General features: G+C 39.9%; 1 protein-coding gene across 1 annotated transcript; it reads right to left on the bottom strand.

Moving 5' to 3' along the window:
• Window positions 1-6,942: 6,942 nt before the first annotated feature.
• Window positions 6,943-10,327, bottom strand: KLF14 (Kruppel like factor 14). The gene has a single exon (XM_027538972.1). It carries the CDS (start codon window positions 10,237-10,239, stop codon window positions 9,256-9,258), a length of 984 nt encoding a protein of 327 aa, XP_027394773.1. The 5' UTR covers window positions 10,240-10,327; the 3' UTR covers window positions 6,943-9,255.
• Between the last annotated feature and the right edge of the window lie 5,855 nt (window positions 10,328-16,182).

Here is a 16,182-nt window from a genome sequence, read left to right as displayed (position 1 = left end):
AGTGGCTGAGATATCTAGACAGATGGACCTGTACCCCAGTTTCCTATTCCCTTGGTGTGATGTGGTGTGACATTTTTCATGTCTTGGCAAGAGGGTGCCAAAATGCTGAGAGAACTCAATACCCAGAAGTCTCCCAACTGGGATGAGAAAGTTACATTCCACAGAGACCTTGTAAATAAATGCTACAGCAGGACCATTAGCTCCAGCAGAGAAATGAGAAACGGGTCAAGCTCTGAATCATCAAGAGTTTTTGTAAAAAATAAAATGAGAGGGACAACGAGTATTCTAGAGAAGGAGAAAGGAAGGAAGACCTAGGAAGGGGGAGAGATTTTCCTGAGGGAACTTAGTTTGGGCTCAGTTTCTATGTGATTTAACTTTTGTTGGCACTCCCCCCCTTATGTGCCTACTCCTGCAATGAGCTTAGAAAATGGGAAAGAGTCTCTGAGTTTCTAGAAAAGGATGAATGAACAAAGAAAGCCCTGTTCAAATTCTAGAATAGACATTAGCACTTCTGAGCTGACATCTCTAACATTAATATATGGGCAAAAAGGATGTTGATTCCTTTAGATTCTTGAAGTACTATACTTTCCCAGTATAAAATGATCTATTTTTGCCCCACTAATGTTTTATACTTTGAATTTTATTTTGACTCTGATATTAATCTTGTCATACCTGCTTGCTTGTATTAACATTTGCCTGGTATATCCTATCCTACCTTACCATCTGCTTTTGTTTTTTAATCAATAGCATTTTTCCCCTCCTTTAAAATATTTTTTAATTTTTAAAAAATGCATGCAAGCAATACATGGAGATATTCACATTTTAAAAGAGCAAAAACATTATATTATTGTCTCTCAATCCTGGTTCTTTCTTTAACTGCCTGCTACTATCCTTTGACTTTTTTTTGGTCTGTATATCTTAAATTGTGGATTCTTTATATTTTCTGGATATTAATATTGTGCCTGTTAATTTTTTTTTCAGAGTGTAGCATGCTATTTAATTTTGATTATGTTTTCAGAAGAAGGCAGAGTGCTAAGAATTGATGCTTTCAAATGGTGCTGGAGAAGACTCGAGAGTCCCTCGGACAGCAAGGAGATCAATCCAGTGAATCCTAAAGGAAAACAACTCTGAATACTCATTGAAGGACTGATGCTGAAGCTAAAGTTCCAATACTTTGGCTACCTGTTGTGAACAGCCAACACACTGGAAAAGACCCTGATGCTTGGAAAGAATGAAGGCAGGAGAAGAGGGTGACAGAGGGTGAGATGGTTGGATGGCATCAGCAACTCAATGGACATGACCTTGGGCAAACTCTGGAAAATGGTGAGGGACAGGGAGGCCTGGCCTGCTGCAGTCCATGGGGTCACAAAGAGCTGGACACAACTTGGCAACTGAACAACATGTTTTCAGATGTAAATCATTTTAGAATTTGGATGCAGTCAAACCTGTCATTTCCTTCTTTAAATTTTTGTTTTTAAAATTTTTGTTCATTTTGATATTTGGCAAAACTAATACAATTATGTAAAGTTTAAAAATAAAATTAAAAAAAAATAAAATAAAAAATTTGTATCCTTAACTAGAAGGACTTTAACCCAATGATGATATCTTCAAGTTTTTAAATAAATTTTATGGCTTAAAAATGTTTAGATCTTTACCATCTAACATCTGGGATTTATTTTTCTGAAAGATTTGGGATAGAATGTAATGTTACATTTTGTTGTTTTATTTTCTCATGAATAGCCAGTTTCTCAATGAAATTTATTTAGTTTGTCTTTTCCACACTGATGTGAAGTAATACATCTGCTATATGCCAAATTCTATAGTCACAATGAGTTCTTTATTCAGCCCACTAATTTGTCTATTCCTGTACTATACCACACTGTTTTAATGACCATAGCTTTGTAATATTTTGGTATCTGATAAATCAACTCTCCCTCTCACCTCCCATGTTCTTCTGTAATATTTCCTTGAAAAAGCTTCATGAAAAATCTATTGGGGGTTTTGACTGAAATTGCATTAAACATATAAATTTGAGGAAAGGGCAGATATCTTTATAGTATTGAATTTTAGGAACATTATCCCTATTTAGTCATATTTTCTTTTACATCATTCAGTAAAAGTTTTATAGTCTTGTTTACACAAGATTTTTTATGTTATTCATTGCTACTGCATATGGAATCAATTAGTTTATTGTATTTTCTGATTAATGATTGTTGACATATAGAAAAGTCAATGGTTTTCTCTTTTATTCAATTAATGTAGTAAATTATATCAATGTTGTTATTGTTGTTTAGCCACTAAGTCTTGTCTGACTCTTTTGTAGCCCCATGAACTGTAGCCCACCAGGCTCCTCTGTCCATGGGATTTCCCAGCAAGAATACTGAAATGGGTTGCCATTTCCTTCTCCAGGGCATCTTCCTGACCAAGGGACTGAATCCATGTCTGTTGTGTCCACTGCATTGGCAGGCAGATTCTTTACCACTGAGCCACCTGGGAAGCCCTAAAATTTGTTTATATAAATTATTATCAATAGAGCTCAATTAGTGAATTCATCTTGCATTTCTGAGATAAATTTAACATTATCATGTTGCATTATTATTTTCACTGCTGCTGAAAAACAATTTATGATATTTTATTTGGGATTTTTGCATAATCTTTACAAATCAATAGTGGTGTGCTTTTTTCCCTCATCTTTTATATATCTTGTTTTGGCATCAAGGTCAGCTTAACTATATAACATGAAATAAACTGGATAACTTTCTCTTCCTATGATTTAAAATGATTTATAAAATATGGAAGTTATCTGCTTCTTGAAGGTTTAGAGAACTTGCCTATATAACCGCCTAGACCACGTGCCTTTTTTGGAAATAAATCTTTTACTACTATTTTGGTTTCAGATTTTCTACATTTTCTTCAACTATTTTGAAATTTTATATTTTCCTGTAAAATGATCCATATATATTTTCAACTCTATTGATATAAAGTTATTTGTATTATCTTATAATTTAAAAATCTGCTCATGTATTATGATTTTATATCCCTTGTTATACCTGATAATTTTTTATGCCTTCTCATCTCTGTCTTAATATTTGCCAAAGAAATCTGTTTTTATTGGGCTCTTAAAAACAGAGTTTTGGACAACTCTATTCTCATTTTTTTTCTTGTTTCACTAATTTCTGCTTTTATCTACTGCAGTGTTTTTTCAACTTTTTTTCATTACTACCCCACTAGGGAACTTTTGGGACCTTTTTTCCCCTTAATCACTACTTTCTTCATACTCCCAATATTAAACCACACATACAGTATATATGTGTCTCTATAGTATAGTCTTGTGAAAAGCCATAATAACTGCAATATCTAATATTTTTTTCAGCCCTCAAGAACTAATTTTTACTTCCTAAGTGGCAATATTTTCCCTATTGAGAATGCATTACCCATTGTAATGTCTTTTTCTATTTTCTTTGGGTTTATTTTCCTTTTCTTCTGGAGTTAAAAGCTTAGTTCATCTACTTCCATTTTTTTAAAATAAGAAATTTAAGGCTATAAGCTGTACTTTTTCCCCCAGTGCTGTTTGCTTACATTACTGAAGTTTTGCTATTTTGTATTTTTTGTTTCCATTCAGATCAAAATTTTTGTAATTGCCACTTTTACTTGAGTTATGTAGAAGCTTGCTTTTACATTTCCCAATATGTGGATTTGGGGTTAGGTTTCTATCATATTTTTATGTGACTCCCTATCTGGAGTTTGTTGAGACATGCTATCTTACCATATGGTCAACTAAAATTCCTGCAATCTTTCAAAGCTTGATGTTTTCTGTAGACTTTTTGTAGATACTTTTCATCGATTTAAAATTTATTTTTGTTACTAGTTTGCTAAGGTGTTTTTACTTTTTATTTAAAAATTTTTATTTTTTAAATTGAAGTATAGTTATTAACAGTATTGTGTTAATTACTGCTACATAGCATGCTAAGGTGTTTTTATATTAAATTACAAATTGGTGTTGAGTTTCTTTTGTCTGTTTTTTGTTTTTATTTTTTTTGACAGTGCCATGTGGCATGTGGGATCTTTCCTAACCAAGGATCCAACCCATGCCCGCTACATTGGAAGCACAGGATCTTAACTACTGAACCACCAGGGAAATCCTGGTATTGAGTTTTAACAAATATTTACATTGGAACCAGAGATGATTTTGCTTTTTCCTTCTTAATTTCTATTAACTTAACTACTTTAATACATTTCATGTGTCTCATCTACCCTATGCTTTCCCTTAAAGGCCTAACTCTGTACATTCTCCATACAGAGAATGGAGAATGTACACATTTGTGATCCTATTTACAACGGTAATATCACTAAGACTAAGCTAAAAATGTTGAAGGTACATCTATATTTTCTGTAAGCTTCTAATATACTTGTCTCAGTGTTAATGGGATGATTTCCTATTGCTTCCTCTGCAGATTCAGGTAGGTACCTCTCAGTATTTCCCTGGATCTGAGATCCCTGGTGGAAATGCACATTTCTGTTTCCTCTCTGAGAACTTACTTCCATTCTTCTGTTATATCTCTTTGGGCTCCAATTACCTCCTCTACTTTGGTAATGAATAAATTACCACCCTCTTCTATAGTCTCATCTTAAGACCATTTGGCTCTTTGCCATTTTTATTTTCCAATTTGTATTATCAATGTTTTTGTGTCCTTTAAGAACACAACATTTGTTTTAAAGAAATCCTTTTCTTTCTCCAGATCAATTGGTCTCTCTTTCTTTATTCACTTTTCACCCTCCCAGTGCTTCCATTTTGACTTCCAGGCCTGAACATATACTTGAAACAAATATAGTTCCTACTTGATATCCTAAATAGACCTGCTTCCTAGGGAGAGAAGAATCCAGGCACAACCCTTTTTAACACTCTTCCTAGCCTTTGGAATTAAATAGCATTGCTTCTCTCTACGTTAAATCCCCATATAACAAACATATGCATTTCTTTTTATATTTATGATTAAAATCCACCATTCCTCTGTGATTGAACATACAACTTGAGTCCTTGAAATTCCCATCAGGGCTCATATAGTCAACACATGAGGCACCAACTTGGGACATAAATGGAAGGTGGCTCTGAATACCCATATGACTTAAAGAACTTTACCCCTTCCAGGAGTCTCTCCATAGACCCTATAAAAGGATGCAATGCAAATCAAGATTAGCCCAAATTGGGTGAAACTATTCTAATGCCACCTGTTAATCCCCAGGAAAACTGAAGGGCTAGACTCTCCCAAGTTTGTTTGGAGTACACATGGAACTTCTGCCATTAAGTTTCCTAAATTCCTCATCTGGAATTCTGGCAGAGAATAAAAGGCAGCACAGATTTTTCTATTCAATAGTGCCTCTCCCTTCTGTAGCAAGCCTATTCTTGTGAATATCTATGTGAAGCCTCAACTATATCTATGTGAATCAAGATCAGACACAGTGACCTGTACAGCCTACTTTTGCAAAGCCCTACATCTAGTACCTCTAAAAAAATAATGACTTGCCTGTGGACACTAGCTACCATAAGCTGCTAGAACTTGAAAAGGTCAAAGAACTAAAAGGCCCCAAATCACTGCAGCACTAAAGTCTGTGCCCTGGCAAACCAGATGTTCCATTTCCATCTTATTTTGGTCCCCTAGTTCCAGTCAGATTGCCTATTTCTCACGACTTAGTAGCCAATGCATATTTGCATGTGTTAGGGCTTAGGAGAACAATTGCATCCATTTCCTTTCTAAGTTCTCAACCAACTAGGTAATAGATATAAGAATCAGACCAATGAAGATCAAAATATCAGTATTTTGTTGACAAGGCTGTACCTATAGCCAAATTGGGCTTTCCAAAGCCACCCCTCCACTGCCTTTCACACCCTTCCTGATTCCTCTACTGGGATTATTCACCCATAGAATATACAAAGGAAACACTTACCTGGGAATTGCAAGGGGGCATGGCTGTTCCAAAAGTGGAGACAGAGAGAAGTACTCTTCAGACTTGCCTCTGGAAGGCAGGGCTGGGCCTCAGCAGGTGTGCTTACCATATGAAAGCTGGGATTTGAGTGGTGTGGGTACAGATAGCAGGCAAAGAAGTACAAGAGGCAGGCCTGGCCCACAGAAGGTGTGCTTACCATATGAAAGCTGGAATCTGAGTGGTGTGGGTACATATAGCAAGCCAAGAAGTTCAAAAAAGAGAAGAGAGCTTAGAGTGAGTGAGTGAGTGTGTGTTCATGATGATCCTCTTCTTTATGTCTCGATCAGAGAATACAATCTTCCTTTGGAGACAAGTGAGTAAGAGGTGCAGACAGGGGCCAAGAGTGAATTCCAACACAATTGTCTACTTGGAGGAGAATAGGAAAATAAGGACAAATAAAGATTCCTGTCCCCATAGGTGGGACAAAGCCTGTACTCTTCATTCCCTTCCAGCAGGGACAGGGGATCCCATTCCCTCATGCCCAAGGGCTGACATGGAATTCACACCCAGCCCCCAACCTATATTTCAGAAAGAATTTGATAAATAGATTCTGTTACTAGGTCATTCCTATATCAAAACTCAGGATGGTGGGAGTAGGGCAAGGGCCAGAGATTCAGATTGACTCCACCAAACTCCAGACATATTCACTTGCTAAGGTCCATCTGACTAGCAAAAAGAAGCAAAAGAAACACTAATAAAACTAGGAAGGCCCTTCCTTTCAAGGCATTTCACTAATAAAGTCCTCAAGAGCTCTCTGGCTGCTAGAGTGAAAAGGGTAAAACAATACCCAAGGCCAAGAAAGACCAGCCTACAAATATTGCTCCCATTATCTGTCTCCCTTCCCACCACCCCAAGTCCTTGGAGAAGTCAGTGAAAAACACGCCGCATTTAGACTGTCAGAAGCCAATCCCAGACAAAAGTCCCCAAAGTACAAGAACTCAAATAAGGACACTACTGGGGAGATTGAAAATCAAACATTATTTATCATATGGTGATAGGAAACATCACGCTTTCTTGAGCTCAATTCCAGAATGGTCAGTGGGAGTTTCTTTCACGTTAACTTCATTGGTCCACCTACCCAATGGCAGCTCTTCTACTGAAGGGGACAAAGGAGAAATCATAGTCCTCAAGGGGCCCCCAGAGTGCCCTTCTTATCAAGTCCCAGCTGAGGAGACAAAACAAGCAAACGAAGAACTTCCCACCACCAAAACCGCCTTCACAACTGGGGGCCTCCTCTTCCCACATGTAACTCAAGGAGAGCTCCACTCACCCTGCTTAGTCCTCAACAGGGAAACATTGTACTTCTTTATACCCTTTGGGTCCTTCCTAAATACCTTTCCTTCACTTAGTGTAGTGAGCACTTAGTAGAGTCCCTGCGTTCATATCACTTACTCTCTCAAGGAAGCTAGAGTGCCCCCGACTAGAAACCAGCATTGAAAAATAATCTACCAGATTAAAAGATAAAGGCATTCCCACTTTAAGTCCATATTGTATGGAAGGAGGGAATGTACTCAACCTGCTTAGAAAACAGCTTTCGGGTTAAACACAACAGGCAAAGGGTTTAGCGGGAACTGGACAGCTGAAGGAACATGGAAATGATAGTGAATAGGGAAGAAGGGGATCCTGGTGGCAGTAAGTAAGAGTGGTGCCCTTTGACTAAGAGCCCAGATTGGGTAACTAAGCATGACGGAAAGAGTCAGATAGAAGGCCAGATAACCAAATTTTAGTTAGGACTTTTGCCAGCAACTCAGCATGTGACTTTGAGCTTATCTAGCCTTCAGTATCTTCATCTGCAAAATAGGGGAAAGCAATCTAACTAGATGCCTTTTATGGTCCTTTGATAGTATGGCATCCTTCACAGGTATGATTGATGGACTATTACAAGATATTCAGGAGCGGGGGCCAAAGGGGACTTTACCAGAGCAGGAAATGCCTTTCAGCCTCATCTCTAATGAAAGGGTCACATTCACACATACATAAGCAGAGCGGCCGACAATTCATCATAGCAGCAGAAACACAGAGAAAAATACATACTGGTGAAGCTCAATTCCTGCACTAAGGGAGCAACACGGAGGGGCTCCAAGGTCAGAGGAGAAGGGTCCTTCCATATGACAATAACTTGCACTTTTCTGTCCCTTCCCCAAATCCAGAGCAGCTGACTTTTTGAAAGAAGCCACTCCCACTGCCCTTCCTTAAAATCACCAACTCACCTATTGCAGAAACAAAAATGCACAGATCCCAAGGGAAATAACCCACTAGCCAGCTAGAAATGAATAGAATCTACCACACCTAAGGTTACCTGGGAGTGGCAGCTGGGACCAAAAGCCCTTATTTCCCTGAACGTTAACAATGACTCTGAAAGGTCTTCATTTGGACCTGTCCCAACCACAGTCACTTGGGTTTGCCCTCTTGGTGAAGTGGGAACTCACCTGGGCCACCCTTTTATTTCTGGTGCATTTATGATTGTTTCCAAATTTTTAGACCAACCTCATTGTGAGTGAGCCAGGAAGTTACCTCCCCAAGTAGGACTCCAAATGACAGGAAAAGCTAGGACAACGACGCAAGTGCAGGGTTTCAGCCCTTGCAACAGGACCTGCAAACAGACGCGTGCCACTCCCCAAACACCAAGAAGCATCTCCCAGCCATCCATCCACATGGATTCTTACATGGCCTCTCCTAGCAGAGGTAGCTGGGGCAACTGGGGTGCGGAGGACATCGACCTCCTATCAACCTGGGATCCCTGTTTAAAAGATACTAAAAATACATTAGTAAACATCACTGTTTACAGAAATAGAAATCATTTCTGTTTCCAAAGGCCTCTCACCATCCCAGTCCTGGACATTCCCAAGACTGCCACCCCTGACACCCTCTCCAAGGTCCGCCCTGGAGGGTGGGTAAGACACCAGAGTCTTTTGAGACTGAGAGCTCCTCAGGCACCTGAGAATTCCAGTTTCACATCTCTGGTTCCCATGGAAGGGAGAATCTTCAGGACTCTGGAGAGTACGGGGGTTCATCCCTTCTTATCAGTTCCGGGGGTCTGTCTTGAGGCAATCCCCCACTTTTGGATGATATACGTGTTGTAAGAATTCCTGCTATTTTCGGGCCCCCAGTCCCTCCCCAGAGTCCAACATGCCTGCCTTGACCCCCTCCAACCGCCACCCGCCAGAGCGGAGAAGCCAGTCTGTGCCTTGGTATCATCACTCAGGGAAAGAGGGATGGGCAGAGAAAAAGCAAGGACAGTGGCCTGGGGAATCATCCTTGAGGGAACGACTAACAGCAGTGACTGTCAGACAAGCTGGTGGTGAAGCTGGGCACCTGCCCGGGGACGGAGCCGGAGCTGTCCACCAGGTTGGCGGGTTGCGGGTCGACGCGGGGCGTGCGACGGCGCCCCCTGTACTCGATCATATCAGGATGGTAGGATGGGTGGCGGCGGGCGTGCTTGGTCAGGTGGTCGCTCCGAGAGAACTGCTTGGGGCAGAGTGGGCAGGAGAAGCGTTTCTCGCCCGTGTGCGTCCTGTAGTGGCGGGCCAGCTCGTCGGAGCGCGTAAACTTCTTGTCGCAGTCGAGCCAGTCGCAGGAGAACGGGCGCTCACCCGTGTGGGTGCGCTGGTGGGACTTCAGATGTGATGACTTGTAATAGGCTTTGTTGCAGCCCGGGAAGGGGCAGCGATGGCGCTTGGCAGCAGGTGTTACTGGCCTCCGACGGGGGCCTGGACCCGTGGCGGGGGCGGGGCCGGCCCCAGGGGCCACGCCAGACACCGCGCCAGGGTGGGCAGACGCTCCCGGGACGGCTGGCGCGCCAGGGACCTCGAGCGCGCCGGAGGAGTGCATGGGTCCCGAGACCTCGGCTGCGCTGGAGGCCGGGGCTGGCTGGGAGCCCAGGGTCGGGCCGGAGCACGGGGTCGGGTCGGAGGAGCCGGACGAGTCGCGCAGAACTTCCCCGGAGTACTCTCCGAAGCCCCCACCAGAGCCGCCGCGCAAGTCAGCCAAGACGCTTGCAGCCAGCAGGTGGGGCGCGGCGCCGCCCGCGCCGGGGCTAGGGGCGGGGACCTGGGGGAGCGGGGGGACAGACGCGGGCCCCGGTGGCCCCGGACCCGGCAGAGAGGACTCCGGCGGCGCCGCACCCACCTCCGAGCTGGCCGCTCCGCCCGCGCCCTCGGGGTCCGGCGGGCGGCGGTGAACCACAGCACCCGCGGACATGGACACCAAGCACTCGGCGGCGAAGTAGTCCAGGCACGCCACGGCAGCCGACATGCTGGCACCGCCGGGCCGCCGGCGCGCGCCGTCCGAGCGCGGCCGGCCGCGGGCGAGAGAGTTCTCGGGAGCGTCCGTCCCCGCTGCCTCGGAGCGAGAAGCAGGAGGCCCGGTGCGCGCCGCCCGCCACCCGCCGCCGCCGCCGCTGCCGCCGCCGCCGCCGCCGCCGCCGCCGCAGCAGCAGCAGCCGCCGCGGCCGCCCGCGCGGAGCCCGCCCCGCCTGACGCGCCCCTGACGCACCGGAGCCCGCGGGGGTGGCGGGACCCGCCCCGGCCGGCAGGACACCCCTCGGAACGCGCGACCCACCGGGGCTAAGTCATTCCTAACAGCCTAAGAAATTATCTTGTCTTCGCATTCTTGCCTCTGCCGGCGAGCCAGGTAATTTTAATAAAGAGAAAACTCCCCGATCGTAACTTCTGGGCAGCCTGCCGGCTTCGCCCCCCCTTCGCCCGCTGGTCCTCCGCCAGCTGGGTGTCCGGCGGAGTCCGCGAAACTTTTTTTTTAAGGGGAAAAAATGCTTATACCTGACATGTCTTTCGATTCATAATTACGATTGTTAGTAAAGCGGGCTGGGATTACGTTTCACTTCTGTTACCGCTCTCCGATCAGATTTAAAATATCCCCGAGTCTTCACCAAAAAAAAAAAAGTTTTCTCATCTAACAGTCCCGCTGTCAACCCAGGGTCCGTACCAATTCCCTAAATAGAGCCGCTACGTAGCCATTAATTAATTTTCGAACCAGAAACATTTTTAACCTTGAAAAAAGCAAAGAATCCTCTCATGGTTGAAATTGAAACTTAAAATCCTTTGAGTAACGATTTAACCATTCAGCCAACGAAAGAAAAATGCATGTTTAAACTGCATTAACCTGTCACAGGCATACAAACAAATTTCCACGCTGAAATATAAATTATAGACTAGCAGCGAGATAAACACATTAAAATGGACTCCCACAATTTTAATAATAGAAAGTCACGTTTCCAATTAGGCAGCGTCTTTTATTTTTCTCTTGACAAAAATTAAAAATAAGAAAACGCAGCAAATGATATAGAATTGCTCATATGGTGTTTTGTGATTGTAGAGCTTTTTCTTTTTATATAGTCAGATATATGTGTGTGTGTATGTTTACATTTCTTCGCTGCTTTCATTTTTTTCCTCCTTTGACTTAAAAAAAAATTAAAAACACACAGAAAAGCAAACAGGATAATTTCTAAAAATAGCCATAGCGTGGTTTTTGATGTATACAAGCTTTACTTATATATATTTGAATTATGTGCAGTTTATTTGCAGTTCTTTAATACTTTTCTTTTTCTTTTGAAAATTAAAAATGCAGATACCTCAAGAATAACAAACATTAATGTATATACTTCCTAAGGATAATCAAACGTGAAATATTTGTCACATTTGCTTCAGGCTTTTTATTTAGATTAAAGATTCCAGATAGAGCTGACTGTCACCTTATTTCCCTCCCCAGTTTCATTCACCTTTCTCTCTTCTTACTTGCCTAGGTAATCAGTGTCATAAAGTGTGTATGCTTGCAGTACTGTTATTATTCTTTATTACCTAATTATCTCTATATATCTACATGTAAATATATATGTCTATGCTTATATGTTTTAAGTTTTCTTTATAAATGGCACAGCAAAATGTACATATTATTTTGCAACTTACTTTTCCTCCTCAATATGATTTTGAAAACTATCCATGTTGACACTTACAGAATCTACTTTATTCATTTCAGTAGTTTTATGATCCTGTCAGCTTTATTATTTTTATGGAGATTCTGTTCTAAAACAGATAATTATTATAAAGCTGCTTGCTTTAAAATTTTAGACAATTAACTCTCACTCTACACATATTAAGATTGTATCAGAGAATTCTTCACTAGCTGTTTTTAAAAAAATATTATTATTTAGAAAAAAATCTAAAACATTTTTAAAATGCAGAGAGATATTACAGGCACCCATGTACCTGTCTCATATAACTAGTATATGTCAGCATTTTGCCATACCTGCTTCAGGTCTGTTTTTAATTGAGCTGTTCATCATTTCTGATAAAATTGAAGTCCCTTTGTACTCTTCCCCAAAACCATTCTACACCCTTTTCTCCAAGGCAAGTACTACCATGAATTTGGTAACTTTCCTCTAGGTTTATACTTTCACTATATATGAACCCATACAAGCACAGAGTATTGCTTTGATTTTTAAAATGCACATGTGTGGTGTTAGAGTGTACATATTCTGTGACTTGTTTTGTTTTTCCTTCGTGGTATGTTTTCATCCTTTCTCACCATGTTGATAAATATAAATCCTGTTAATTCATTTTAGTTGCTATATTATAGATCCATGTATATGAATATGTTGGGTTTATTCATTCCCCTATTAATGAATATTGAAACTGCTGCAAATATTTTGGTATTAACAGCAATGCTCTTATGAACATATGTTCCTGTGTCCCTTGCATACCTGCGAGAATTTCTGTGTCTTTCTAATGGGGAATTGCTAGGTTACACACACATTTTCAGTTTATTAGAGACTGCCAAATATTTTTTCAATTTACACAAGTATCAGCAGTCTATGAGAGTTCCTGTTTCCCTCACATGACCTTCAACACTTTTTAAATTCAGACTTTTCTTATTTCTGACAATTAGATATTTTTTTTAAAACTCAGAATCTTATTGTTAATTTAAATTTCCCTCACTGCCAATGAGGTTGAGTATTTTTTCAGATATTTACTGGCTATTAAGGTTTCTGAGTGTGTGGTTTGTTTTTTCACAGTCCTCATCTATTTATCCAATGGGCTGTGAATGTTTTCATCTTCCCGGCTCTTGGTTTGTAGCAGTTCACATATACAACATTATATTGCCTCATTCTGTGACTCATTTAACATTTGATAACTTTTGAACTATAGAAAATTTAAAATGTGGTCATAGTCACTGATCTTTAGAGTTTGTGTCATTTGTGTCGTGTTAAAGACACCTCTCCACAGGTGATGCTACAAAGATACCCTCCTAAATTTTTTCCCTTAATGTTTTAAGTTTTGTTTTCCACACTTGTAAAATGGATCCATCAGGGATTTATTTTTTGAATGGTGTAAAGTAGGAATTTAATTTTCTTCTCCCTGTTTCCATATGGAAAACTGTTATCATGACTTGATTTACTAAACAGTCTTTCATTCCTTCCCTAATGGGTAATGCCACTGTGATTATAAATTAAATTTCTGTATATTCATGGATAGATTTCTACTTTGTCCTTTTCTATTGGCCAAACCAATTCTGAGCCAGTACCACATATTTTTAATTATTATGGTTTTATAATAAATCTTCACCTGTAGAAGTGCATTTACCTATTTGTTCATTAAAAAAAGCTGTAACAGGTATTTTTGGACCTCTGCTTTCCTATACTAACTTTAGTATCAGTTGATCAATTTCTGTTGACAAACCTTTCTGGTATTTTGGTCAGTTAAATTTTCAGGTTAAATTTTGAGAGATATGACATTTTTATAAAATTGAGTCATCCAGTATATTAATATTATTCTGATTTCCTCATATCCTTCTGTAACATTTTATACTTTTGTGTTTAAAACTCTTGTACTTATTAGATTTATTCCTAGGTATCTTACTATTTTGTTGCTTTTAGAAGTGGGATCCTTTAAAATTTTTTTAATGGGTTACTGCTGCTACTGGGAATTGTTACTGATTTTAGAATAATCCTCTTTTTTTTTTTTTTTGCCATGCTGCGTGGCTGGTGGGATCTTAATTCTCCAACCAGGGATTGAACCCCAGCCCTTGGCAGTGAGAGGGTGGCATCCTAATCTCTGGATTGTTTCAGCAAATATGCTTAACTTTCTTATTAAAGTTTATTTGCAAATTCTCTTTTATTTTTATGTAGATAATATTATCTCTGAATAATACTCATAATACTTTCTCCTTTTCTTATCTCACTGAATGGACGGGGACCTCCAATATAATATCAAATAGTAAGCAGGATTTTCCTATTTCTATCTCATTGAGAATGTTTCTAGTGTGTCATCATTATTTATGATAGTTGCTGTAAGTTTTGAATAGAAACTCTTTATCAGGTTAGGGAGTCCTTTTCTCTCCCAGCTGAGTTTAAAGAAGGAATATTTTTAAACAATGAAATGAATATTGAATATTATTAAGTGCTTTTTCTAAAACTTTTGAGATGATAATTGGTTTTGTCTGATATATTAAAGTAATGGATAACTTTGATAGGTTTTTCTACCATGGATTTATCCTTGCATTCATTGACATAAATCTTGCTTTGCCATGATGTACTGTTATTTTTTAATATACTACTTATGCAGTTTGCAAGTGCTTTTTTATTTTAGCATCTATGTTCATAACTGATGCTGGCTTATAATTTTCTTTTCCTGTGCTACCTTTGTCCGTGTTTATACTACTCTCATGAAATGCATTTAGATGTTTTTCTGTTATCTGTAACAATTTGTATATAATAGGTTCTATTTGTTTCTTGAATGTTTGGTACATCTCATCTGTGAAACCATCATATTTTGAAAATTTAGTTAAGTTTCTCTCATGATTATTAGTTTATTTGGATTTTCAGTATCTTCTTGAGTCAACTTTGGAAATTCACATCTTTCCTTTAAAAATTAGATATTACAATCAAGCCTCTAAAATTTTGGTATGTGATTCATAACATTCCCTCATTATTGAAAAATTCTCTATGGTATCTGTAGTTATATCCTCCTTTTCATTCCTGATATATATTTGTGAATTCTCTGTTCTTTTTTGTCTCAGCAGAGGGTTTGTCTACACTTTAAGACAAACCTGTACAAGTTTGTCTGTAGTCTTTTAAAAAATTGCCAGCTTTTGCTGATCATATCTGTTTCTTTTAAAATATATATTTGTTTAATTGCTGTGTTTATTTTTATTAATCTCTCATTCTTTTTGTCTAGTTTAGCATATTACATCTTCTTTTTTAAAAAAATAAAAAGTGTTTCAACTGAAATACCTAACACATTAATTTCCAATCTTTCTTATTTTCGAAAACATAACTTATGGCTATAAATTTCCATTGAAGAGAAGTTTCTTATGTCTTGTCTTTACTCCACAGGTTTCAAAATAGTGCTTTCATTGACATTCAGTTTTACATCATAATTCTGTTGTGATTTCTTAGCTGTTGAATTTTCAGAAGGGTGCTTTCTGTAGATGACAGGATCCTTCCTACCAACAGTGCAGAAAAAGTAACATTTACTTTTGTGTAGGTGATCACCTAAGGGAAGCTCTTTCTGGAACAAAAAGGAGGTGCCTCTGTGTTGAAGGTAAGTATTTGCTCATGTTTTTTCTTCGTTTGTGGATGTGGTGCTGATATTGCAGTTTGTCTAGGTGGCGCTCTTGGATTTTGGAAAAGAGGTACAAACGAGGGTCTTGGGGCTGGGGCGCCAGTACTGGTTTAGAGGTTGCTGAAGGAGCTCTTCCAGTTCCAGTGGAAAACACACAGTCTTCAAGTGCTGGGAAGGGTCTCCTAAAAGATTTCTTTGTATGAAAAGAAGCAGAATTGGAGGAAATTACAGGGAAGAGACGCTTTATACGTAGATAGTTTCTCTGGATAGAGAGGGGAGTTTTCTGGTTGTTTCTTGGGACTGAGTTGTTTGAGTTTGTTTCTTGGGATTGATTGACTCTGGTTGTTTCTCTGAACAATGGACAGGGCAGCGGTTGTTTAAGTTGATGAGAAAACTTGGGGTTTTGGTGTAACTGGTGTTCTGTCTCTTGAGCTAATCTGTAACCAGTGCATCTTGTGTAGCCTCTTAAGAATTCACTCTGGATGCATAATGGAGGATTATTTGAAATGGAAAGTAGAATAAGAGTAATTTCTCAATGTAGTGTTTACTGTGACTTGAAATAAATGTTACAAAGATGATCTCTCTCCCAAGCTTATTCAGAAGCTTCCAAGAGCAACAT

Source organism: Bos indicus x Bos taurus, chromosome 4 (genome assembly GCF_003369695.1).
Source record: "Bos indicus x Bos taurus breed Angus x Brahman F1 hybrid chromosome 4, Bos_hybrid_MaternalHap_v2.0, whole genome shotgun sequence".
NCBI classification, from domain to species: Eukaryota; Metazoa; Chordata; class Mammalia; order Artiodactyla; family Bovidae; genus Bos; species Bos indicus x Bos taurus.
The sequence above is the reverse complement of the archived record's forward strand: the minus strand, read 5'-3'. Positions and strand labels throughout refer to the sequence as shown.